At 33.7% G+C, this 25,920-nt stretch overlaps 4 protein-coding genes across 4 annotated transcripts; 1 reads left to right on the top strand and 3 right to left on the bottom strand.

Annotated features, from left to right (window-relative positions):
- Positions 1-1,402: 1,402 nt before the first annotated feature.
- LOC143201683 (uncharacterized) lies at positions 1,403-10,193 on the bottom strand. Its single transcript, XM_076412900.1, has 2 exons — positions 10,028-10,193; positions 1,403-7,363 (listed from the first exon to the last, which is right to left on the bottom strand). Exons 1-2 carry the CDS (start codon positions 10,055-10,057, stop codon positions 1,844-1,846), a joined length of 5,550 nt encoding a protein of 1,849 aa, XP_076269015.1. The 5' UTR covers positions 10,058-10,193; the 3' UTR covers positions 1,403-1,843.
- Positions 10,194-16,568: 6,375 nt separating this feature from the next.
- Positions 16,569-21,061, bottom strand: Pop1 (POP1 ribonuclease P/MRP subunit). The gene is made up of 6 exons (XM_076398679.1): positions 20,321-21,061; positions 20,032-20,255; positions 19,015-19,975; positions 18,512-18,665; positions 17,599-17,868; positions 16,569-16,980 (listed from the first exon to the last, which is right to left on the bottom strand). Exons 1-6 carry the CDS (start codon positions 20,701-20,703, stop codon positions 16,693-16,695), a joined length of 2,280 nt encoding a protein of 759 aa, XP_076254794.1. The 5' UTR covers positions 20,704-21,061; the 3' UTR covers positions 16,569-16,692.
- A 272-nt stretch (positions 21,062-21,333) lies between these two features.
- Positions 21,334-22,220, top strand: mRpS34 (mitochondrial ribosomal protein S34). The gene is made up of 3 exons (XM_076398704.1): positions 21,334-21,607; positions 21,669-21,990; positions 22,044-22,220. The coding sequence occupies exons 1-3, from the start codon at positions 21,416-21,418 to the stop codon at positions 22,121-22,123; spliced, it is 594 nt and encodes a 197-aa protein (XP_076254819.1). The 5' UTR covers positions 21,334-21,415; the 3' UTR covers positions 22,124-22,220.
- On the bottom strand, positions 21,852-23,933 carry PolD3 (DNA polymerase delta subunit 3). The gene is made up of 6 exons (XM_076398691.1): positions 23,789-23,933; positions 23,428-23,735; positions 23,189-23,366; positions 22,691-23,138; positions 22,482-22,628; positions 21,852-22,429 (listed from the first exon to the last, which is right to left on the bottom strand). The coding sequence occupies exons 1-6, from the start codon at positions 23,840-23,842 to the stop codon at positions 22,203-22,205; spliced, it is 1,362 nt and encodes a 453-aa protein (XP_076254806.1). The 5' UTR covers positions 23,843-23,933; the 3' UTR covers positions 21,852-22,202.
- Between the last annotated feature and the right edge of the window lie 1,987 nt (positions 23,934-25,920).

The following is a 25,920-nucleotide window of genomic DNA, read 5'->3' as shown; positions in this document are numbered from 1 at the left end:
GTAAATAATATAATCATTCTAAAACAATTCTTTAGATGGCAAAATTAAATGTAGCTACATATTACCCAAAACATTGTACCCAAAACTGTTCTAAATTGATTTAATATAAATTCGAAAACAAATTAATCATTAATGACCATCACAAATAATGAATGATTCAGGTACAGCTTCGTTTCTAAATACATAATGACAGATAATATATTTTTGGAGTTTTATGTTCGGTTTTGGAGTGTGGAATTTATCAGTTATAGTCTGGTGAAAAAAACCCAAAGGATTGGACAAGGAAAAACTCCCTTGAAACTCCCTTATTTTCTAGACACGATAACTTGGGAATGATATGAAGACCTCTCTTAATTACAAACCTATAGCAGAGTCGAAATATAACGAATTAACTTATTATTCATCCAATATCAGCCACAAAAACCTCCAGCTTCATTAACAAAGTCGAATTATGTTTGAAAACGTGGCGTATCAAAGTGACAAAATATACATGTGACATTCACCCTTTGTAGAAGAACATGTCCTTCGGTTAAATTGAATAATTTGGGCTTAAACTAATCCAAATAGACGTAACAGTCCTGGATGACAGGGCGTAAATCTAAATTATCACTAGATAACAAGGTTTTGCTGTAAAAGTCAATACTTAGGCCTATTTAGACGTATAGTATTGAACTGTGGGGTAAGCTAAAACGCAAATTGCCATACGAACTGATTAATAGACACAGTGAGTGAGATTTAATAATCTCTAAAATAAGATAATATACTACCAAATGCAGTTTGTAAAAATATATATTTTTTAAAACTCAGACCAGATTTTTTCCTTCTCATTTTATCCTGGTTAAAAAAAAGACAGAATGTTATCTGATGGAACATGTAACCTAATCAGTCCATAAAATTCAATTTGTTTTGATACTGATCGATCTGGTGATTAAATATCTATAAGATTCTTCAAAATATTAGTGATAATAATTAGAGGTTATAAACCGGCAAACGTCGTAAACCAGAATACTGTTGCGAAGTACTGACTTCATAAATTTTGGTCGATAGATCCTTATATAGGATATATAGGATAGAATCTTACTCAGATTTCTTCTGAGTACGAAAACTGAAAAATTCTGAACTGAAAATACAAGCAAGCACTTAATGTTTTGAAGAAACTTATAATGAAAAATTATAAATAATAATATCTCTCTATAAGTTATCGCTCTCAGATTAATGTGGTTTCAAGGATTTTGAACTATAAATATAATTACACTTAACTATAAATATAATTATACTTAATATAATAAGCTGACAAAAAGAGAAAATACAAAATATTATTTTTTCAATTTATATATTTATTTGTCGTAAAACTGATATATTAAATATAAATAAATAAATAAATAAATATAATATTATACTACATAGTGTTATTAAAGATTTTACTTAATAAAATACAATTCTCATAAATCCCTTTTACTAGCATACAATAATAATAAACTTGTCAGGCTTTTTACTGTCATAAAAGTCTATTCGGTAATAAATATATTAGCATCAAATAATTGAAAATCTGTCAGACTTATTTACATCCTTAACTAGATGTAGCACAGAGACACCTATATCTAATATCGCAGCTGTTAATATTTGTGTTGAATAATTTCCTAAAATATTCATAAAAGTATGACTATATCAACGTAAATGTCCAAGCATAATAATATAGAATAATAGAATCCGTATGGTTAACCCTAAAAGCATATTTTTGAATTGAATAAAATTGAATTCGATAGATGGAAATTTACTTATAGAACTAATGCTAATGATAGTCCAATCTATACTACCATCTACTAATGCAGTATGGCTATACTTATGGTATTTCAGAACAAGGACAATTGTAATTTCGATCACAACTGCCAGTACTAGGATTGAATAATCCAACAGAACAATTATAGGGGTACCACTTTAGTTGACCGGTAGACTGCCAGTTATAACAATAGTAATACGACCTGCAAGTCAAGTCTGCTGGATTAGGATAACGCCCTGTGTCTGTACAGTTGAAGACTCCACCAACAGCACAATATAAAGGCGAAGATGTGGAGGTGGCTGGAGAAGAAGTTGTAGTAGCAACAGCTTCAGTAGTAGTTATTGGTGATGAGTTTGTGGTAGTACCAATATCAATGCTAGTTGTAGAACTATCTGTTGTTCCTGATGTAGTTGGACGTTCAGTCGTTGAAGAACAAGGGCACTTGTAATTTCGATCACAACTACCGCTACTAGGGTTGAATAATCCAACAGAACAATTGTACGGGTACCACCTAAGTTGTCCGGTAGACTGCCAGTTATAACAATAGTAGTAGGACCTGCAAGTCAAGTCTGCTGGATTGGGATAACGCCCTGTGTCTGTACAGTTGAAGACCCCACCAACAGCACAATATAAAGTCGAAGATGTGGAGGTGGCTGGAGAAGAAGTTGTAGTAGCAACAGCTTCAGTAGTAGTAATTGGTGACGAGTTTGTGGTAGTACCAATATCAATGCTGGTTGTAGAACTATCTGTTGTTCCTGATGTAGTTGGACCTTCAGTCGTTGAAGAACAAGGGCACTTGTAATTTCGATCACAACTACCAGTGCTAGGGTTGAATAATCCAACAGAACAATTATAGGGGTACCACTTTAGTTGACCGGTAGACTGCCAGTTATAACAATAGTAATACGACCTGCAAGTCAAGTCTGCTGGATTAGGATAACGCCCTGTGTCTGTACAGTTGAAGACCCCACCAACAGCACAATATAAAGTCGAAGATGTGGAGGTGGCTGGAGAAGAAGTTGTAGTAGCAACAGCTTCAGTAGTAGTAATTGGTGACGAGTTTGTGGTAGTACCAATATTAATGCTGGTTGTAGAACTATCTGTTGTTCCTGATGTAGTTGGACTTTCAGTCGTTGAAGAACAAGGGCACTTGTAATTTCGATCACAACTACCAGTGCTAGGGTTGAATAATCCAACAGAACAGTTATAGGGGTACCACTTTAGTTGACCGGTAGACTGCCAGTTATAACAATAGTAATACGACCTGCAAGTCAAGTCTGCTGGATTAGGATAACGCCCTGTGTCTGTACAGTTGAAGACCCCACCAACAGCACAATATAAAGTCGAAGATGTGGAGGTGGCTGGAGAAGAAGTTGTAGTAGCAACAGCTTCAGTAGTAGTAATTGGTGACGAGTTTGTGGTAGTACGAATATCAATGCTGGTTGTAGAACTATCTGTTGTTCCTGATGTAGTTGGACTTTCAGTCGTTGAAGAACAAGGGCACTTGTAATTTCGATCACAACTACCACTACTAGGGTTGAATAATCCAACAGAACAATTATACGGGTACCACCTAAGTTGTCCGGTAGACTGCCAGTTATAACAATAGTAGTAGGACCTGCAAGTCAAGTCTGCTGGATTGGGATAACGCCCTGTGTCTGTACAGTTGAAGACCCCACCAACAGCACAATATAAAGTCGAAGATGTGGAGGTGGCTGGAGAAGAAGTTGTAGTAGCAACAGCTTCAGTAGTAGTAATTGGTGACGAGTTTGTGGTAGCACCAATATCAATGCTGGTTGTAGAACTATCTGTTGTTCCTGATGTAGTTGGACTTTCAGTCGTTGAAAAACAAGGGCACTTGTAATTTTGATCACAACTACCACTACTAGGGTTGAATAATCCAACAGAACAATTATACGGGTACCACCTAAGTTGGCCGGTAGACTGCCAGTTATAACAGTAGTAATACGACCGGCAAGTCAAGTCTGCTGGATTAGGATAACGCCCTGTGTCTGTACAGTTGAAGACCCCACCAACAGCACAATATAAAGTCGAAGATGTGGAGGTGGCTGGAGAAGAAGTTGTAGTAGCAACAGCTTCAGTAGTGGTAATTGGTGACGAGTTTGTGGTAGTACCAATATCAATGCTGGTTGTAGAACTATCTGTTGTTCCTGATGTAGTTGGACTTTCAGTCGTTGAAGAACAAGGGCACTTGTAATTTCGATCACAACTACCAGTGCTAGGGTTGAATAATCCAACAGAACAATTATAGGGGTACCACTTTAGTTGACCGGTAGACTGCCAGTTATAACAATAGTAATACGACCTGCAAGTCAAGTCTGCTGGATTAGGATAACGCCCTGTGTCTGTACAGTTGAAGACCCCACCAACAGCACAATATAAAGTCGAAGATGTGGAGGTGGCTGGAGAAGAAGTTGTAGTAGCAACAGCTTCAGTAGTAGTAATTGGTGACGAGTTTGTGGTAGCACCAATATCAATGCTGGTTGTAGAACTATCTGTTGTTCCTGATGTAGTTGGACTTTCAGTCGTTGAAAAACAAGGGCACTTGTAATTTTGATCACAACTACCACTACTAGGGTTGAATAATCCAACAGAACAATTATACGGGTACCACCTAAGTTGTCCGGTAGACTGCCAGTTATAACAATAGTAGTAGGACCTGCAAGTCAAGTCTGCTGGATTGGGATAACGCCCTGTGTCTGTACAGTTGAAGACCCCACCAACAGCACAATATGAAGTCGAAGATGTGGAGGTGGCTGGAGAAGAAGTTGTAGTAGCAACAGCTTCAGTAGTAGTTATTGGTGATGAGTTTGTGGTAGTACCAATATCAATGCTGGTTGTAGAACTATCTGTTGTTCCTGATGTAGTTGGACCTTCAGTCGTTGAAGAACAAGGGCACTTGTAATTTCGATCACAACTACCAGTGCTAGGGTTGAATAATCCAACAGAACAATTATACGGGTACCACCTAAGTTGTCCGGTAGACTGCCAGTTATAACAGTAGTAATACGACCGGCAAGTCAAGTCTGCTGGATTAGGATAACGCCCTGTGTCTGTACAGTTGAAGACTCCGCCAATAGCACAATATAAAGTCGAAGATGTGGAGGTGGCTGGAGAAGAAGTTGTAGTAGCAACAGCTTCAGTAGTAGTTATTGGTGATGAGTTTGTGGTAGTACCAATATCAATGCTGGTTGTAGAACTATCTGTTGTTCCTGATGTAGTTGGACCTTTAGTCGTTGAAGAACAAGGGCACTTGTAATTTCGATCACAACTACCAGTGCTAGGGTTGAATAATCCAACAGAACAATTATACGGGTACCACCTAAGTTGTCCGGTAGACTGCCAGTTATAACAGTAGTAATACGACCGGCAAGTCAAGTCTGCTGGATTAGGATAACGCCCTGTGTCTGTACAGTTGAAGACTCCGCCAATAGCACAATATAAAGTCGAAGATGTGGAGGTGGCTGGAGAAGAAGTTGTAGTAGCAACAGCTTCAGTAGTAGTTATTGGTGATGAGTTTGTGGTAGTACCAATATCAATGCTGGTTGTAGAACTATCTGTTGTTCCTGATGTAGTTGGACCTTCAGTCGTTGAAGAACAAGGGCACTTGTAATTTCGATCACAACTACCAGTGCTAGGGTTGAATAATCCAACAGAACAATTATACGGGTACCACCTAAGTTGTCCGGTAGACTGCCAGTTATAACAGTAGTAATACGACCGGCAAGTCAAGTCTGCTGGATTAGGATAACGCCCTGTGTCTGTACAGTTGAAGACTCCACCAACAGCACAATATAAAGGCGAAGATGTGGAGGTGGCTGGAGAAGAGGTTGTAGTAGCAACAGCTTCAGTAGTAGTTATTGGTGATGAGTTTGTGGTAGTACCAATATCAATGCTGGTTGTAGAACTGTCTGTTGTTCCTGATGTAGTTGAACCTTCAGTCGTTGAAGTACAAGGGCACTTGTAATTTTGATCACAACTACCACTACTAGGGTTGAATAATCCAACAGAACAATTATACGGGTACCACCTAAGTTGTCCGGTAGACTGCCAGTTATAACAATAGTAGTAGGACCTGCAAGTCAAGTCTGCTGGATTGGGATAACGCCCTGTGTCTGTACAGTTGAAGACCCCACCAACAGCACAATATAAAGTCGAAGATGTGGAGGTGGCTGGAGAAGAAGTTGTAGTAGCAACAGCTTCAGTAGTAGTAATTGGTGACGAGTTTGTGGTAGCACCAATATCAATGCTGGTTGTAGAACTATCTGTTGTTCCTGTTATAGTTGGACCTTCAGTCGTTGAAGAACAAGGGCACTTGTAATTTCGATCACAACTACCACTACTAGGGTTGAATAATCCAACAGAACAATTATACGGGTACCACCTAAGTTGGCCGGTAGACTGCCAGTTATAACAGTAGTAATACGACCGGCAAGTCAAGTCTGCTGGATTAGGATAACGCCCTGTGTCTGTACAGTTGAAGACTCCGCCAATAGCACAATATAAAGGCGAAGATGTAGATGTGGCTGGAGATGAGGTGGTAGTAGAAACAGCATCAGTAGTAGTTATTGGTGACGAGTTTGTGGTAGTACCAATATCAATACTAGTTGTAGAACTGTCTGTTGTACCTGATGTAGTTGGACTTTCAGTCGTAGAAAAACAAGGGCACTTATAGTTTGGATCACAGCTACCAGTATTGGGATTAAATAATCCTGCAGAGCAATTGTAGAGATACCATCTAAATTCACCAATTGACTGCCAGTTATAACAGTAATAGTAGGACTTGCAGCTCAGGTCTGCTGTATTGGGGTAACGTCCTGTATCTGTACAGTTAAATATCGAACTAACAGTGGTAATACTAATATCGGTAGTAGTCACTGGTAGTGTGTCCGTAGTAGTACCGGCATCAATTGTAACAGTACTTGATACCATAAACAAAGTTGTTGGAGAACTGGTTGAAACTTCATCGGTCGTTGAAGAACAAGGACACTTATAATTTAGATCGCAACTACCAGTGTTTGGGTTAAAATACCCAACTGAACAATTATAAAAATACCATTTTAACCTGTTGACGGACTGCCAATAGTAGCAGTAATAATATGATCTACACGTTGAATCATTTGGATTGGGGTAACGTCCTGTGTCTGTACAACTGAATATACCTCCAACTGAGCAATATGAAGAGGTTGATGTAGCTGAAGATTCGGTGGTGATATCTGTATCACTAGGTGTTGTAGTAACGTTACTGTCATCCATGCATTGTGAACAGTGGTCGCATAAATTCGGACTTATTTGCCAATCGGAATCAGAATCCTCATCGCATTGGCACTTGTAAGAAGGAGAACATACCTCCTTCACTGGATCATACGATGTATTTCCCTGACACAATCCTTTGTTTTGTATCAGCTGATCATTCTCCATCCCACAAACGTAGAAGGTTTTACAAGAACTGTCAAAAGGGTCTTCATACTTTCCCGGTGCATTACACTGAAAGGTACCAGCGGAATTGCACTTGATTGAGGCAGGTACTGGCCATTCGGCACCAAAAACAGCGCATGGTACCTAAGTTAAAATTAAAATTAAGAAATATGCGAGTTATGTTTTTCAAGTGATAGAACCTTGAATATGTTTAAATGTCATTTAGACGAAAATGAGAACTATCTTGTTTTGATGTATCCGTTTAATAAGGGTTGACGTAAACATCTTGAGAATAGTGATGCTACAATAATTTTTATGCATTGTGAAAACCTAATTATTTAAAATCAGGTTTTGCTTGTTGATGCCTATAAAACATTTTATGAGTTATATGATTATTACTGGATTTTTGCTCATTCTATATACACAACTGTAGATCTGCAGCACTCTCAATTAGTAAACAGAAGAACAGAAGCTCCATATTTAATTTTTTATAAAAACATAAGCAAAAATTCATGGTTAAGTTAAATTTTACGTGAAAATTACGAAGTCACAGCTGTATGCATTATGGATTCACTAACAACTGAACAAAAGCACATTCGAGTATGAGTTTAAAATGGATTAAAAGAATCAGGCACATCATTAAAGAGTTATAGATGAGACTAGATGATGAAATGATAAGGAATATTAACTTCTTATAACAGTAATAGGTTAGGTAAATTTAATGGTATATAATAATAATAGTAAGATTTTCTACTGATGTCTGCTGGAGTGCCTATGTCTGTACAATTAAAAATTCCATCAACCATATAAAGGTAAAGATATAGAACTACTGAATATGAGCTTGTAGTAGCAACAGTAGCATTAGTAGTTATTGGTGATAAGTTTGTAGAGTTACCAACGACAATTTTAATAGTCTATGTGTTGCGACGAATATAGTTTGATCTTCCCTCCCTAAAGAATAAGAATACTTGTAATTTATATATTGTATTCATACTATTAGACTAGTTTAAAATAAAATGATAAAAGATTTTTAAAATGAACATGATAAAAATTTTCTTACTATAATATTTTACCTAACTTTACTAAAAATCGTACGTATTTTATAGGAGGTACATTCGCAGAAATTTTGCGAATTCCAATGTCAAGAAATATGTGAACATGAATAAGAATATTCGTTACATGACTTAAGTAAATAATCAGTTCTGAACCGAGATCTTATATAGAAATCCACCAAGAAAGTATTTAAGGATATAAAACAAAATTTTATTTGTGGATTACTTCCAAAAGATTATTTTTTTAATAATGTAAAACAATCGGATGAATAAATTCATATTAACAATAGCTGAACAACTATAAAAATTCCACTTTAACTTGTTGACAGACTGCCAATAGTAGCAGTCATAATATGAACTACAGGCTGAATCAATGGGACTGGCATAACAGCATGTGTCTGTACAACTGAATATACCACCATATTAATTTGTAGATATAATTATAGATAGACGATTACTCAAGCAGAATCAGCTAAAACCCTCAAAAAATTCGTGTATAAATTTGACAGCTGTCGCATCATTGGTGTGTGAATTATAGAATTTTGAGTGAAGCAACTTTTGTTATTGTGAAAAAATTAATAAAAAGGAATTTCGCGTGTTGATAAAATATTGCTTTTTGAAGCGAAAAAATACAGTTAAAGCAAAAACTTGGCTTGATGCCGAGTTTCCGGACACTGCCCCAAGAAAATCAACGATCAAGGATTGGTATGCTAAATTTAGACGTGGTGAAATGAGCACCAAAGACGGTGAACGCAGTGGAGGCCTAAAAGAGGTTATTACCGACGAAAACATTTAAAAAATCCACAAAATGAATTTGAATGACCGTAAATTAAAATTGAATGAAATAGCAGACACTCTAAAGATATCAAGTGAATGTGTACATTATATCATTCATGAATATTTGGGAATGAGAAATCTTTGTGCAAAGTGGGTGCCGCGCGAGCTCACTTTTGACCAAAAACAACGACGAGTTGATGATTCGGATCAGTGTTTGAAGATGATCAAGCGTAATAATCCCGAGTTTTTGAGTCGATATGTGACAATGGATGAAGCATGGCTCCATCATTTCACTCCGAAATCCAATCGACAATCATCCGAGTGGACTGCGCACGATGAACCCGTCCCCAAGCATGGGAAAAATGGCAAGATTATAGCGTCCCAAAATACGATGCGCATAGAATAATTTTCATTGACTACCTTGAAAATGGAAGGACCTGCAACAGCGACTATTACATAGCGTTATTGGACCGTTTGAAGGACGAAATTGCCGAAAAACGGCCGCAATTGAAGAAAAAGAATGTGCTGCTTCACCAAAACAATGCACCATGTCAACAAGTCAGTGAAATCGATGGCAAAAATCCATGAATTGGGCTTCGAATTGCTTCCTCAACCATCGTATTCTCCAGAGCCAGCCCCAGCGACTATTTCTTGTTCTCAGATCTCAAAACAATACTCGCTGGAAAAAATTTTTGGTCGAATGAAGAGGTGATCGACGAAACTGAGGCCTATTTTGTAATAAAGGACATATCGTAGTACAAAAATGGTATCGAAAAGTTGGAGGGTCGCTATAATCAGTGTAAAACCCTTGAAGGGAATTAGGTTGAATATAAAAACTAATTTTGCCAAAAAAATGTGTTTTACTATGGTAGGCCGGGGACTTCAACATAATTTATGTGAGATTAACTTAGTATCAAAATTCTATCACTTAAAAAATGCCATTAAAAGAAAAACTAATAAAAAACTAATTATATCTTACCACAACCAGATACAAAATTAGAACAGTCATTATCACTAGAATTGCTTCACATCTATGGCATGTTCCTTCCAAGTTCAGATCGGTTTTATAATAGATCCGGTGGCTCCTTCGCGATAACTAAACGTAGATATTACGAATATTTACGACCCCTGAAACACGGTAATTGGCCGATTTCAACATAAATACAATCAAATCATCGCTTGTGCAAATACAATTCGGGTTTTCTGCTTTTTTGCGACAACCATCAGGCTCGTCAAAACGAATTCGGTAATATCTTTATAGTTCTATCCGCAAATTGTAATCCCCTTTTACGACTTAATACGAAAACAACAATAAAATATCAAAAATGAATTTAAAAAAATCGATTTCGGGTACTTCAAAGGTTCGGCAAAAAAATATCGTAACACTCACCGTCGGTAAAGCATTAGCTAGACTGGTTCTTCTCGCGAATCCGATAGGTACTTCGTTTTATATATATACCAGAACCGCTAAAAAAAATCACAAATAAAGATCGCGTGTAAATGAATAAAACTGGTAATATTAATAGGATAAAAATAAAAGTGTCGTTGACCAGGGGCTAATCTACATCTACGAATTACCGATACCTGATGGTCGGGAATCATATTAAGACTCCTTCAATCAAAGAGTATTAATAATTATTTAAGATGCTACATGTTTCATTACTCAGCACAATCATCTTTATGGTTTTCATAAAAGGAAATCAATAAAATTCATGTTGGTTCTTTCAATCTTTTAAGTTCATATTTAAAAACTGGTACTATGTGAAAAGTTAATTTTGCGTGACTTTATAAATTAAAAAATAATTGCCGACTTGGTGGAGAAGCGGTAAAGGCGACAGGACGGTCCTCCTACTGTTGTGATACCCACGGGTTCGAATCGTGCTGGGGCATGGTCGTAAATGTATGTTTGTGATTGTTTCAAATTCGTGATTGTCCTAGACAAGAGTGTAAAATCCGACAAGGAAAATGATCCCAGTCACGCCAGTAACCAGGCTGGGTAAGACCGGATGTCGTCTGAGATGATTTCTAAAGTTGGTCACAGAGTAACAGAGGTTGTTGAAAAAACATTCGAAGAAATACTATCCTACAATATTCCTGGACGTCTGACAAACTTTTAACCGGGTGTGGTATTTGGGATTAATCTACAGGATAAGCAAATTGCTACCGCGGAATGTTATGAAGGGGCATTCTCAACACTGAAACCTATTTCGGCTGGAGTTCCAGAGGGTAGTGTCTTGGGACCACTTCTGTATCTGCTCTATTACAACAACAAAAGAAACAATACTTTAAATATTGGTCGACGACACAGTTAATATGGCAAAAGATGTATCTCTGTCTAAGGCTGTAGAAAAAGTACAAGTAGCGGTCAACAAGATTTACAAATGGAAAGACTGGAAAATAGAGCTTAATAGCTCCAAATCTGTCCATGTTAATTGCGACAAAATGACAAAGATCTAATTATATCACTTGACGGATGCGCGATTTCTCAGATAAATACCTCAAAATACCTCTGGATTGTAGGTGAAATTGGAAACATCATGTTATATAATATTTTATTATATCAGAAAATATCGTTATAAATTAAAAAAATATCTCGATACAAATTCTTCCTGATGCACATCCTATTGGTTCGCCTGACGTATACCATCATTAAAAGTCACAACAAAAAAATTACGTCAATAAATGGCACTAATAAAAAATAAAACCCGGTCTTAAAAGATAAAACATTACAAGTGTATTGGAAATAACTATCATTAAACTAAATAACCACCACAGAAAAGAACAATTTTTGGCGACATTCCGAAAGCAATGACATTCCAAACTAGTCATTAAAACCTCCATAAGTTGCAAGATTGAATGACGGAACGTCTAGTATCTAAAACAATTATTAATAAGCCTTGACTAAAACTTCTTGATATATAATGACTCTTAGCTATTAGGTACTGATATTTTATTAATTAACCTGGGCAATGACATGTTTATAGGTGAGTAATAAGGGATTCCACGATTTAAAATTGTATTTTGTTTTTAATGTATGTTTTTTATATTAATTACATCTTACTTTAGATACGCTTAGTACAATCTTTATTCACAAATTAATATATTACTACTCTTCTGTTGTAAGGAGAGTGCAGGACTAATACATCAATATGTATTTCCCAAATTAAAATAAAGCTAAATTACTTAAAGTAAAATTAAGAGTAACAATTTTACAAGTTTTTGTTGTTTAGGTTTGCTTCAATCTTCTGATTTCCTGCGTGTTGTCCAGTAGCTTAGTAGTATAGCTTCCACGTTGCTGTTACTTATTAGTCTTATTTTATATTTTAAGGCGAAATCTTCAATCAATTCATATATCCATTTGATATCGAGGTCATCGTCTAGCTTTTCATTGGTTACGTGGCGATAAGCATTGGTAATTAATCGTTGAAGTTTGTTTTAGCTGCGTTGGTTTACTAGTTGGTTTGATGTTTTAGTGCAACCCCATATTTTAACCCATCATCGTATGACAGATATTCCCGATGAATCATGATCAAATGATCCATACTCCAACAGGAATATTGTAATGCATATCAAAGCCGCAAAAACTAGGTAGGTAAAAAATGTTTAATATTGAAAAAACATACTACATTACAAGGCGTATAGTATAAGTAGAAAATAACTCTTTTTTGCGTGGAATGTACTGAAGCCGCAATGTTGAAGCAGTTCGAAATGCCATTTTCAGTCAGTTCGTGTGGTAACCCTTTCCCCTCCTTTTTGGATCTCCCAGAACATGTAAACTAAAAATTAAAACATTCAATTCGTTAACTGCTAAGTTATTTAAAAGTTTTTCAACAGTTTAATCTGTATAACAAGCAATTCTTCGACCTTTTTTGGTCGTCCAATCCAAGTTATCCACCTTTAAGTTTCATTAAAGCTTTGAACTGACTTTTTGAAACTGATTTGAAAACTGAACTTTGGGAAATAGTGGGGTAGAATCGTCATAGGTTTTTAATAGTGTTTGATAGGCTTCGCTTCTTTAAATCAAACACTAAAAATAACGTTTGTCAAAAATTCAATGAATAAATTAATAATAACTGTTATTTTATGTAGAGAAATACCAAAACGCATGCATCATTTACATCGATAGTTAATATATGCCAACAAATTTTGTAAAATATAAATAATGCTACATTCATGTCATTTTTTAAAAACCATTACTTTTTTATATCAATATTAAAGTTGCTAAGACTGCCCTAAAAAGAAATCAATAAAATGCACTTTGCTTAGATGGTTATCAGCTTGAATCATAAATAGTTACTATGCGAACAATATAGTAAACAAAGTTAATTTTGTCTCACTTTGGAAATAGAAACACCTCAACTAATAAAAAAGATCAATAAAATCCGATATGCCTTTGTAAATATATCGTTATTAAGGCATCAACATCAAAGCTCCTATAATCCTCGATTATTGTCGGAACCGACCAAGTCTCGCACCTGTTATCTTGTCCTTGGATTGTCTACGTTCTCAGGCTGACAACGGTCCGGGAGAAAAACCAACAGACCAGACCGTGGGACATCTGGACTTTGGTTTCGGACCAGGTAAGAGCAATAAATTACGACAATATTGATCAATAAAATTCTTCATATAAACAATCGATTCTAAAAAACTTTTGAAAGAGTAACTGAACACGAGTAAATACAATTAATCAATAATTAAAGTAATGGTAAAAAGCAGACTCTAAAATAGAGTACATAAAAAATTATACATTTCTTATCAACTTTTGCACTCACACTCACAAAAGTTATAACAGGAAACATATAAATAATATAAATTTAATACATATTACATCACATCGGGTACATTTGCAACCAGCATGTTGAAGCCTCATTGACGGACTTCACTTTCAGTATGTGTCATTTCATTGAAGTGTGAACCATAAAGTATATTTCTCTATGGTATGAAGAAAACACTTTTTTTTTTTTTTTCATTGAGTTGAAAATGTCTGAATGAGTACCAGTAAATCGCTTTTGCAGTAAGTTTTACTTTTTTTTATCTCAATTTGAAGGATCATTCAGGAATTCATTTATTCAAGAAGATCATTGATTGATGAATGAAGCTTATGGCAACCGGACTCCATCTTGATCAATCTTCATCATCATCAAAGGTTTCGAAGTTTTAAAAGTGTTGATTTTGACAAGATAGACAAAGAGCGTTCTGGAGAGCCACAACAATTGAAGTCCGTTTGTTTACAACAATGATTTCTAGATACATAACCACAGTAAATATGTTGTATTCTGACTAATTATTATTGATAATTACCTATTATACTCAGTATCTCCTATATTAAAAACGACCTTTAAAAATATATTTCCAATTCATTTTGCTCCTAAATAAAAAGAAAACTGAAGCTACATCGAAATATGATAAATAATCATTTTACAATTAATGCCATAAATGAAAATATTTAAAGCTGAATAACACGGAAACTTCTATATCAAGACAAACTTATGACCAAAAGATGAAACAATAGTAGTTTAATTCTAACTAATTTTTAAACAAATAAAAGCCGATGATCTGAAATTGATCCAGCATAATAAACGACATTCATTCTTGAGTGCATTCTGTAGGATACCAAACAAATAGAAAACACAAAATTTGAAATAGAAAATACAAAGTTTGAAGAATACTGATTCTAATATTCCATCGAAATTTTCACCATTTATAAAAGAATTATTTAATAACATAAAATTTAAAACAAGATCTCTGCATTATTCTATAAGATGATAAACTAAAGTATTTATATTTTCTTGATCCTTGCACTCATTTAATTACAAAGCCATAACCAACTTACATATAATAATATCCAACAATAAATAAATACATGATATACAATTTTAAAATTCCTATAAAACATGTTAATCCCGAGAAATCTGTATTCTCTAATGTTTGCTGATTCAGTTAATAAAATTATGGACTTTTACATGAAAACAAGGGGGAAACAAATGCTGTCTAATATTAATTCCCGCAATAAATGAATATGAGAACTAGTCACTATATCAGTCGAACAAAAAATCCAGTAAACCTATTAATCCTAAACTCCCCAGAATTTAGTGAGATCAGACTTGAAAATTTTTAGAAAAAGTGACTATTCCCAAACGTGCCAATCAATATTTTCTAGGCTATTAATTAGGACCAACAAAGAAGGTCAAAACAATTTATTTTTGCAGACTGTTGACTTTTCATTTAAAAAAAAAAGTCACACTTAGGTGTTAATAACATAAAACCAACTGGTATGGGTAATTTTAGGAAAGTTAAATAATATCGAAATCCTCCGCCTTCTTGAAAACAAATATCTTCTTATCTATTTGATAAAAGGCACGTGATAATAAAATGTATCAAAGAACAAAAGTGTGTATTAATCCTAAAAAAGTGAACTTAGATTTGGCATGTCACAAAACCTACTATTATAGATTAAAACAAATGCTACCTTATTTTATGCATTAGCATTTGTTTCAGTCACTACATAAAATAAGTCTAACTTTTGTTGAAACCCCTTCAGTAAATTAAAAATAATTTAATAATGATATGCAATCACAAAAAACATAATCCAAGATGTATTAAACTTGCTTGTTAATGTCTAATAAAACTAACAACTGGTATTATAAAACTTATGAACTAAACAGCAATGAATAAAATACTTCTAGATAAAAAACAACTGCTAAAAAATATTGTACTAGATATTAATATTTCATTAATATTCAATTTTAATATTGTTATTAATAGATAAAACTAATTTATATATAATGTATATGTTTGTGACTGTACTTTATATTATTTATGAAAAATATTATCGAATTTCCGAACTGATTGTTGAAGTGAAAAAGAAAACAAATCAACCAAACCAAAAAATCAAATCCAAAAATAGTGATGATGAAACATTTTCGACGCATTTTATGGCTATTGCAAAGATTATGTAGACCAACTTTTTGTTATAAAAATAGGCATCAGGATAAGTAACTATATAAAATAACTTGCAACGTTGTAGCAGTAACTATCAATTGATAGGAGTAATAAAATACAAGTCATAAAATATAGTATGCTAATGAACAAAAGATAAACTCTTGATATTCTTCTCGAAAATTATCAAATATTCAAACTAACTAATAGAAGAGCCTATCAAGTCTTTTCAGATTACTTTTTGAAGCAAAATAATGCAAACCACACCGAGTGAATTTAGCGCCAGAACAATACAAATGAATCAGTCAATGTTATTTAAAAAAAACAAATCTTTTTAAGAGTCTTTTCTCTCAGGAAAGGGAAATCAAAAAAAATGAGGCCAAAATTGTTTTTGCACACTGCTTACCTACTAAGATTTTTCGCACTTAGTCATTAATGAATCATTATATCAACAAGTCTTCAGAACTTTATGAAGCACAATGAAGAAAATCGCAGACCTTTTAAATGAATACAGAAATAGAAACACCTACTAATTTTTAGGTATGATATTTACAAATATATTCTATAATAAAACAACAATATTTAATCAAAAATATTTAATGTATAATTCAACAATAAATTAACATATATTCTTTAAAAGAAAAAAATACAAAAGCTTTATCAAACATAACTTAGAGCATAAAAAAAATCAACAAAACGAAACTCCTAATCCATCAGAACCTCTATGGACGCCAATCTATATTGTCTTGAATTGGTATTTCTAAATAGTATCTTGTTTCTGAATCCCATTTTCGCCAGGAGATTCAATGATGCTCCAACCACATAACCTAATCCTTTAGATTTTCCTATACTGTAACAAAAACCACCTTGCTTCACGAAACCCATTACTTGTCTGGTACAAGAGTGCCTTATGATTTCTGGTTCAGGAAGCCACAAGTTCCTCATTTTAGTTTTGTAGGTCTCCAACAGTGCAGTGTCTGTTTTAATGACTGGCTAAAATTCATATACAAATACAATTCATATTATTGTACTGTCATTCAATAAAAAAAACACTGTGACTTTCTAGTGAGCACTGATAATAATTATTGGTAATTGTCAGTCTCTTTGACAATTGACAGCAACTTTTTAAAATATTTTTTCACGTAAGTGTATTAAAAATTTTCCAGTCAAATAAAAATGTGTTAACAAACATTTTATATTCTGAAATATTTTATAATTCAATACAATGTGCCTGAACTCGTTCTAATGGACTACGGACATGTCGAAAATGGACTTCACCAACAACGGGTACATTTTGTATAACGGTTTTAATATGTAAGTAGCGATATGTACGAGAGTTAAATATGAAGACAGAGAAATTGAAGGAAACTAAACTTTGAAAATAGCGCAAATGTAATAATTTGTACTATAATTAATGGATTTTCGCGACATTTGAGCGGTATAAGAAGAAATGTGATAATTTTTTCCTCTTTCTTTCTCTTTTCGCGAATTTTTACAAGAAGCCGACATATGTTCATAAAGACTATGAGAAGCGAATCTGATCTGAGATGAAAAAACCATATCTGATCAAACGACACTTACTGAACAATCTATTATAACAAATCACAATACCTTTCCAGCCTTTTTTGCTCTTTTCCTTCGTTTCATCAATCTTTTTAACAGCAACTTATGTGATCTTCTCATATCATTCCTTTTCTTCATATTGGGGTCCTTATAATAACGCTCCACGGGCTCATTCTTCAGGTCAGCTTCGATTGGTAGACAAATCTCAGCGAACTTGCTGCATTGGCCCTTTTTATTTGGTAGAACTTGCACCGCAACTAGACAATTTTCAGGTATGGGAATCCACTCAGCGGTTTTAGATTTGTTTAATAGGAACTCCTACATAAAAAGAGCATAATTAATTGGGAACAAAAATGGTCTCGTGCCCGAAAAAATAATCCGCGTTTTCGTTATTAATGCAATTTTCATGAAACAGCTTTGCCAAAAATTAGAAATCAATTTAGATGCAGCCCATCACTAATCTTCTTTTATGTCATAAAAACTATGAATTCTGATCAAACGACACTTACTGAACAATGTATTATAACAAATCACAATACCCTTCCAGCCTTTTTTGCTCTTTTCCTTCATTTAAACAATCTTTTTAACAGCAACTCATATTATTCCGTTTCTTCATATTGGGATCCTTATAATAACGCTCTACGGGCTCATTCAGCTCATTCACGGTGAGCCTCTATTGGTAGACAAAACTCAGCGAACTTGCTGCCTTTATAATATGTGTCTTTGGATTTAAATGGGAGGTTTTCGCATCCACCATATAGTCCAGACATATCTCTATGTGATTATTATTGATTTCTGTTTTGGCTCAAATTTTTAACAAATAAGCACTTACTTTATTTTTTCCTAATTATTGTACTGAAATATTATTAAGCTAAATTTTTAGAACAGCGGCAAACACTTTTATATTTAAAAACGTGGATTAATTTTTCAAACATCACTTAAATATGATACAAATTTTTACCTGTACACTATGGAGTATTTTCTTATCTCTGAGAACAAAGAACCCAGTAAGAACATCTGATTCGCACCATTCGTGCACTAATAAAGACCAGCGAAATGTTAAAGGAGAAACCATTCCAAACTTTATATAATTGGTTCTTTTATTCGGTGGTAAACTAAAATAAACAAATATTAGCGATAGCTTGTATAAGTTACAATAAGTTTTATATTCGATGAGAAAAAGCGCTATTTCTTGGCTGATTATCGCATAGCCGATTAACTGACTACCTTATAAAAGAAAGCGTTGTTCATAGATGACCTCTCAATTAATAAAACTAAGATGACAGAAAATTAACAAGATCTGATCTGACGCCTAAAATACAATTTCGTGAAAATCAGTGTAAATTGTTGCGATCTAACTGATTAGTTTCAAAATATATTTCAAATCATAAAACTTATCGAACGACAAAACTTACTGAACGGCCTAATAAATTATGTCAACATAAAATATAAATACATACACACCTAAAGAATTTCTGCTTGACCACATCACTTTGATACCATTCTTCTTTTTCACCAGCTAGGCTATCAGGATACAATATATCACCCCTAGATTCTTCGAAAGCAAGCGATTCGGTCTCTCTAAGACCACCGGCTCGACCTCCCCACATATTAAAGGAGATGAAGAAGTGTTGCGCCCAACTCGAGGGTACTATCACGTCCCAACTCGAACACCTACCCACTTTGGTCCCACTTCTCCATAACATTACAGGAATCATTTCGCCTGGAACATTCAAGTCAGTACCAGGTACTAACAGCTCGCTTCTCATCTCGTTGATCTGAGCGTTTGAAACCTGATTTTCTTTAACATACTGCCTAACCTCAGAATCCCACAAAGGACTGAAAGAAATATTCTGGTGATAAGACACGATGTCGTCAATTTTTATAGACCGTGGTAGTGATTTTGTGCGTTTCTTTGGCATGTTCATTCGAGGATCGTGAACAACCACCGAAAAAACAACATTGGGAGGTAAAATATGGTCACTAGATAAATCTTTAAACAATTGATTCTGTTTAGAGAGTGTATCAATCTTGTAATTATTGCACCAAGAAGGCAAATTTCCAACATTTTCAAAATCAACTAATTTAAAAGCATTCTGAATCACTGCAACAGATAAAGGACCAGTTAATCTTAATCTACTTATTTCAAACTCCAGCTCTTTTAGTACAACTCCTTCTAGACCAGCATACACTGAATCCTTATTAACATCATCGTTATCAACTTCCATGTTTAATACATGTAACTCAAATAAGCTAATGAAGACATTTAAAAGCTCTAAATAAAAAGCTGGGTGAATAAAAATCCATAAACTTGCTACAATATCAGAACAATTTTTCCAAACAAAATCAACCTGCCCTATAGGTTTTCTGTCAATAGGGTCATTGTTGCCAGGTTTGAATAAAATTACTCTTCCATATTTCTTGCCTAAATCAATAAAAATAATAATATCAAAAATATATTGTAAACAAAAGAATTTTTACCTTCAGAAAAACATTTAGCTCCAAAAGATAAACCTACCGCTGAAGCTGTTAATTTATTTAGTTTAGATACTAAAAATGAATAGTTGCCACTAATTTCAACTACTCTATTATAGGAAATATCCTGCAATAAACAATGCTGAGTTGCCGCTCTATAACAAGCTCTAAATGATTTGTCACAAGGATGATGAGGTAATTTATATCCCCATTTTTCTACCATAAAAAATCTATAAACATATATATAAGAAATGTATAACGATTTTGAATTCGTAAATTGAAGATATATACACACCTTTTTGCATGCCATATGTGTGTATTCAACCATTTAACTCTTCTCCTCCTGCGAGCATAGTCATTTAATAAATTATAAGGTCTTCTTCTATATTTCCTTGATGGTCTTTTCGATTTTGGAGGTAAACCAGACTTTTTCATCTGATTTGCGTGTATTTCTCTCAATCTTCTAGGCAACCTTTTAACTTCATGAGCCATCGCTCTCCTCCTCATATGCTGAGGTAGCTTTTGAAATGCCATCTTAACAGAAGTGGATTGTTTAATAGATTTTCGCATTGCTTCGACTTCTTTAATACGTGCCGCTACAAACGTTGAAACCGTAACGCTTTGGGGCAATTGGATTTGAAGCACTTGAACGGCATCGTCAGTTCCTGTTTCAGTCATTTTTGTTTATTTTTCAACAAATTAATAAACCCCCAAAATAAACAAAATATTTTAGGTTAGAGGTCAGAACCGAGATCAAACCATGGGGTTATTAAAGCAAACTGCTTCTTTTAGTCAAAAGTAAATTAGTAGTAATAATATAATACATATTTTGAAAAAATTTAATTTTAATTCGGTTATATTAAAATATACAGACCACGTAGTATCCATAAGTTTTATTTAAATTCATTATGTGGTCTCACGATTTAGAATCATATGTATAGTAATTTATGTTAATAATCATATGTATCACATTATCACTCATTCAGAGTTCATGCAATTTTATAATCGACCTATACTGAATGATCACGATCGCTATAGTCCTCTGATATATTTAGGAGTAATTGATATAGTTGGATTATAAAACCGTAAACGTTACAATAAACCTTTTAAAATGAAGTACCAAAATACACTAAATCTTTAAATTCAAGTACAAATTTTATAATGTTTAAGATATATTTTTAAAGAAATATTGAAAAATATTGGATGCAAAATTATCGATATATTGATATCGAAGCCAATGGAATATCGACCATAAGTATCGATATTTTTTCGCCATCTCTACGTTACAGCACTAAAAAGATGATGTCATAAATTACAGTAACCTCTTTTTCGTAGTTTTACTATTTGTAGTATATTTAGGATTAATATAAAAGTTGGCCTTACCCTAAAAATGCCCATAAAATACATAGGTCGTACAACAGATTTTAAAGGTAAAACATTATGGGAAATATTGGGAAACCTGAAGAATTTTGGTGTAGGTCGAATAATTACTCGCAGTAAATTTGAAAGATATCCTGAACCAACTTACATGAAAATTTTAAAAGTCGAAGCTCTGCCAAAGCCTGAGAACGAATCCCCAGATGTAAGAATCTTGTTATAACTATTGTTTTTGTATAATATAAAGTGACATTATTTTTCTACAGAACTTGCGAAAAGTACGCGTTTTAATAGAGAAGACATTCAGAGGCAAAACTTTGCCTAAACCAATTTTGTTGGAATCTGCCACATATAAACCAGACTATAAATTGATACCCAAAGATGAAGAAGCCAATTTCTGTAAAAATATCCCAAAATCTGATACACCCGCTAGGATTTTGCCAAGAACCATGGATTTCCCACCATTAATGAAAGAACTGATAATTCAAGAGGGTATATTGAAGGGTGGTGCAACAAAAGAAGATTTAGAGTTAGAAATTGCTTATAATAAAATGAGCCAAAAATCAAAGTATAGAATAGCAGATAAAGGTAAGTTTTTAAAGTTATTCCATAGTGCCACAATTATTTGTTATGTGCCTTAGGTGAACAACCTACACAAACCTTCTCAATAGGTCTTGGAACTCCAATAACATCCCGATTATATAAAGGAATAGATTTGTAATAATTTTAACTATTTAATTAAAATACAATATATATAAAAATTAGTTTCTTTAACAAATAAATATTTTTAAAAATAAAATTTATTTGGGCTTAAAAAAGTTTTTCAGAGATGTTTGATTGCCAGCCATGGCTTTCTTTCCTTTAATACCCTTAGCCTTTTTGTCTCCTTTGTTTGGACTAACATCAGTCTCAGTGCTACTACTACCATTTTTTGTAATTTTTGGTTTCTCTTCAGTTTTTATAGGCTTTTCAACCGGTTCAGATTCATCTTCTGAGGCAGTCTCATAAACATACTCAGTTTTGGTGACTACAAGATGCAATTGGCATGACAAAATTAATATTAGTAACCAGCAACAAACCTATATATTCCCCATCTTGGTATGTTTTATCTACAGCCTTTCTCCTTCTAGCCTTTGTTGGTAACTGAAGGGGTTTAACAGGCTCAGGTTCTTCATCGGACTTTTCTATAATATCTTCATCTTCAGACTTATCAGAGGCAAATATATCTGAAACATAAAGAGCAAAATCCCATGCTGGTCCTTCAAGCCAAGTCAAAATAATAACAAACCACTATCAGAGTCATTTTCCACAATAATGCGTCTTCTTTTTTTGCTACCAGAAGTACCGGTTTTTGCTTGCCTTTTTTTGGAATTTTTAACATTCTCCTTAACTACCTCTTTCTTTTCATCTGGCATTTTGTTCTGTTCTTTTTCTTCATTCATATCAATGTCTTTTAGAATATCCTCATCTGTATCAGAATCCACAAGATTTGATAATTTTTTTTTAATATTAACTGATTCTTTAGAATCTTGGTTATTTGTTTCCTTTTTGGGAGGCTCTTCTGTATTAATTTCTTTTTTCTGTGCTTGTTTGGCAAATAAACTCATTATTGAGTTCTTTTTCCCATCTTTATTAGCATTTAGTTTTGTGTTATTGGGTTTCTCATCTTTTTGTTCAACCACTTTATTCTGGTTAGCTTTATTAAACATACTGGTAATTGAATTTGGTTGGGTTTGCTAAAAACACTCGATGAAATAATGTTAGAGCAAGATTATATACAACTCACCTTATTTTGATTGTGTTCAGAGTCATCCTCTTTTTTTACAACTTTATCTACTGATTCTGCTTTATTTTGCTTGGTGAAAAATGAGGATTTTCCCCTGACTTTTGGAGCTGGTAATGTAGGTAATTGTTTTTTCTGTAGTACCCTTTTCTTGCAATTTTCACCAACTATACACCCAGATCTGTGATTAAAATAATCTATCTCAACAAAAACTGCTATAAGCACTAACTTCTTAAACTTACATAATACCTTCACTATATTTTATTTGGGAATCAATTAAACCAATCACATTATAATCAATCGTTTTAGCTTTCTGAATACTGAATATCGAGACATCAACTCCATCTTCGAAAAGTTCTTTGACACCTTTTAAATTTTCATGTCGAACTAGTAACACAGAAAATTTTTCATCGTCTTTCTTTTTACCAGCCAGCGTATAAGTAAAGTGTATTTCGCCAGAGTCCTTGTGACATTGAACGAACTTGTTTATAATCGAGAGAGCTTCGTTTTTAGAAAGTTTTGTTTCCCAAGCAAAAGAAGGAACAGTCACCTTAAACAAAAATGTAAATGCACAAAAATTCGAGCATAAAATCGAATTCTTACAATTTTATCTTCGTCCTCAATTAATTCCTCTAGTTTTTCGTAATAACGATCCATTGTGACAAAACAAATTAAGCTTGAAATTTCTTGGTTATGAAAATAAAATACCGCCAATCAACATGACTGAATGTCACTTTGTTGGTTAGGCAACACAACGTCGTTATTTATTCAATTTGGTCAGTTAATGAAATTTTAAATAGCATCAAACTTTTTAATTATTTTGTTCCAAACATAAATAAAATGGGTTACAAAATATGATGCACTATATGAAATTAAAATTCAAGATTTCAAATATATCGAGAGGTAGTTGAACCCCGGACGATTACACTTGTTATGTAGTGTATTTTTAATTTTTTGAAATTGCTATTTATAAAAAAAATCCTCTTGCGATATAGCGTTATAAAACTTTTATGAAAAATTCCACTTAAGCTTGTTTTAAATCCTATTATGTTTTTTAGTGGTGAATGTTGCATTATTAATTATTAATTTTGAAAATTATTGAATGAATATACATAAGATTAATGTTATTATTTTACGCTTCACTGGTTAATAATAAACTGATAAAATTGCTAAATAAATATGCAGTGTTATATAATGTCTTAAAATTATGTTTTCTGTTTGAGTCGTTTATCTTTTATTTTTCTTAAAATGTAACAAGAAGCGTTGTACGTATCATAATTTTTTCCATATATCATATTCCCTTAAATAAAGGAAGTTTTCGTAACTTTACTGGGCGAAATTTTGATAGAAATAGCGAACGTTATTACGTGACTATAATCGGCATAAAACAATTTCCAAATAATTCAGTTAATTTTTTTCTTCCTTAATGCTAAACTTTTATCCTTAACCGGTAATTAGTTGCCTTATAACAGCGTTAATAAAAAAATGCAGGTACTGAAAACTTTTAAACTACTGTTTCTATGAGGTAACAATTTCGAAGGTGGTTAGTTTGAATTTTTTTTTTCTCCAAAACATATAAAATCGACGCGATTGCCTTTTTTCTCGCTCTTTTAATCGAATGGAATGTATCAAGGACAACCACAACAAACAATAACGCAAGAACCAGCTTGGGCAACAAATTAATATCGAAAAAAATAGCCAGTTTCACATGTACACCAGTATTTGACGCGTATAGGCGAAACAGTAAACTATTTTATCGGTTCCGAAGGTGGGCGTTAGATGCCGCCAAAGTGGTTAGAAAGTCTATGAATTCGATCTTTTTGACGAGTGTAGGCTTAATTATCTTTCCTTTTTTGGCGTTTTTCCAAGATTTGTGTTTGTTTAAAATCGAATATTCTACCTCATAAAATATCGGTTAATTTGTAATAGTTTTATTAAATTAAGAATAAACCATTGATATAAAATATTTAGAGTATGCAAGTTAATATTAAATTTAAATATATTTTTGATGTGTTTTATGACATAATTGGGTCTATATTGTAGAACTTATTTAATAGGGATATTTTAAAATATGTGATTTATTTTAATTGAATTAGAATTTAAATCACTTTATTCTTACTCTGGACTTTACTCTTAATATCATTTAGCTGTCAACAGGATTTTAAAGAAAATTTTGTTTTTTGGTGTAGAAGGGCAATGTAGTTTTAACGATTAGTACAGGAATTCCAATAAAGTAATTCGAGGTCAATTTCGGAGACTTCGCTCAGAAAAAAGGAATTAACAAGAGCGTGTGTACTCGAAAAAAGTGTCCTAGCTTTCGACGGAATAAATCACTTTGGACGAAAACCGATTTTTTGCAATTGTTTCATTAAGATCCGCGCCAAGGTGAGAACGTGTGTTCCATAGAAAGTATTGCAGTCGCCCCGTACACTCGAGACCCCCTCAACAATCGAAGACGCAGCAAACAACATTTAATTGAAAATGATCCGCAATGAATCCGGCGGTTATCTCTGACCGTTCATAGATAAAGGTGTTTGTCTGGCTTTATCTCGGTAACCTCCTGCTGCCTTATTATGTTGAAGCCATACAGCAACCCGGAGCAGATAACGCGCCTCGTAATCAGAAAAAAACAAATTGTTGCTGCGGTCGCTTATCGCAGCTAAGGGTAAAGTCAGGTGATTCCTTGTGTTCTGCCATTTCAAAGCCCACCACTATCTTGGTCAAAATTTTTTTAA

This window comes from Rhynchophorus ferrugineus, unplaced genomic scaffold (genome assembly GCF_030347505.1).
Source record: "Rhynchophorus ferrugineus isolate W39M unplaced genomic scaffold, kcgeb_rfMv2 rfM1, whole genome shotgun sequence".
In the NCBI taxonomy this organism is placed as follows: Eukaryota; Metazoa; Arthropoda; class Insecta; order Coleoptera; family Curculionidae; genus Rhynchophorus; species Rhynchophorus ferrugineus.
Note: the sequence above shows the minus strand (reverse complement) of the source record. Positions and strands in the feature narration are given on the sequence as shown.

Coding starts and splice junctions, on each gene's coding strand:
- LOC143201683 (XM_076412900.1), bottom strand. CDS start 10,057: ATGACTGTTCTAATTTTGTATCTGGTTGTG. Junction 7,364..10,027: donor TAATTTTGTATCTGGTTGTG/GTAAGATATAAT, acceptor ATTTTAACTTAG/GTACCATGCGCTGTTTTTGG.
- Pop1 (XM_076398679.1), bottom strand. CDS start 20,703: ATGACTGAAACAGGAACTGACGATGCCGTTCAAGTGCTTCAAATCCAA. Junction 18,666..19,014: donor GTCAAGCAGAAATTCTTTAG/GTGTGTATGTAT, acceptor TGTTTATTTTAG/TTTACCACCGAATAAAAGAA. Junction 16,981..17,598: donor GAGCAAAAAAGGCTGGAAAG/GTATTGTGATTT, acceptor TATGAATTTTAG/CCAGTCATTAAAACAGACAC.
- mRpS34 (XM_076398704.1), top strand. CDS start 21,416: ATGCCCATAAAATACATAGGTCGTACAACAGATTTTAAAGGTAAAACA. Junction 21,608..21,668: donor CTGAGAACGAATCCCCAGAT/GTAAGAATCTTG, acceptor ATTTTTCTACAG/AACTTGCGAAAAGTACGCGT. Junction 21,991..22,043: donor GTATAGAATAGCAGATAAAG/GTAAGTTTTTAA, acceptor TATGTGCCTTAG/GTGAACAACCTACACAAACC.
- PolD3 (XM_076398691.1), bottom strand. CDS start 23,842: ATGGATCGTTATTACGAAAAACTAGAGGAATTAATTGAGGACGAAGAT. Junction 23,736..23,788: donor TTGAGGACGAAGATAAAATT/GTAAGAATTCGA, acceptor TTTTTGTTTAAG/GTGACTGTTCCTTCTTTTGC. Junction 22,629..22,690: donor GGAAAATGACTCTGATAGTG/GTTTGTTATTAT, acceptor TTTATGTTTCAG/ATATATTTGCCTCTGATAAG.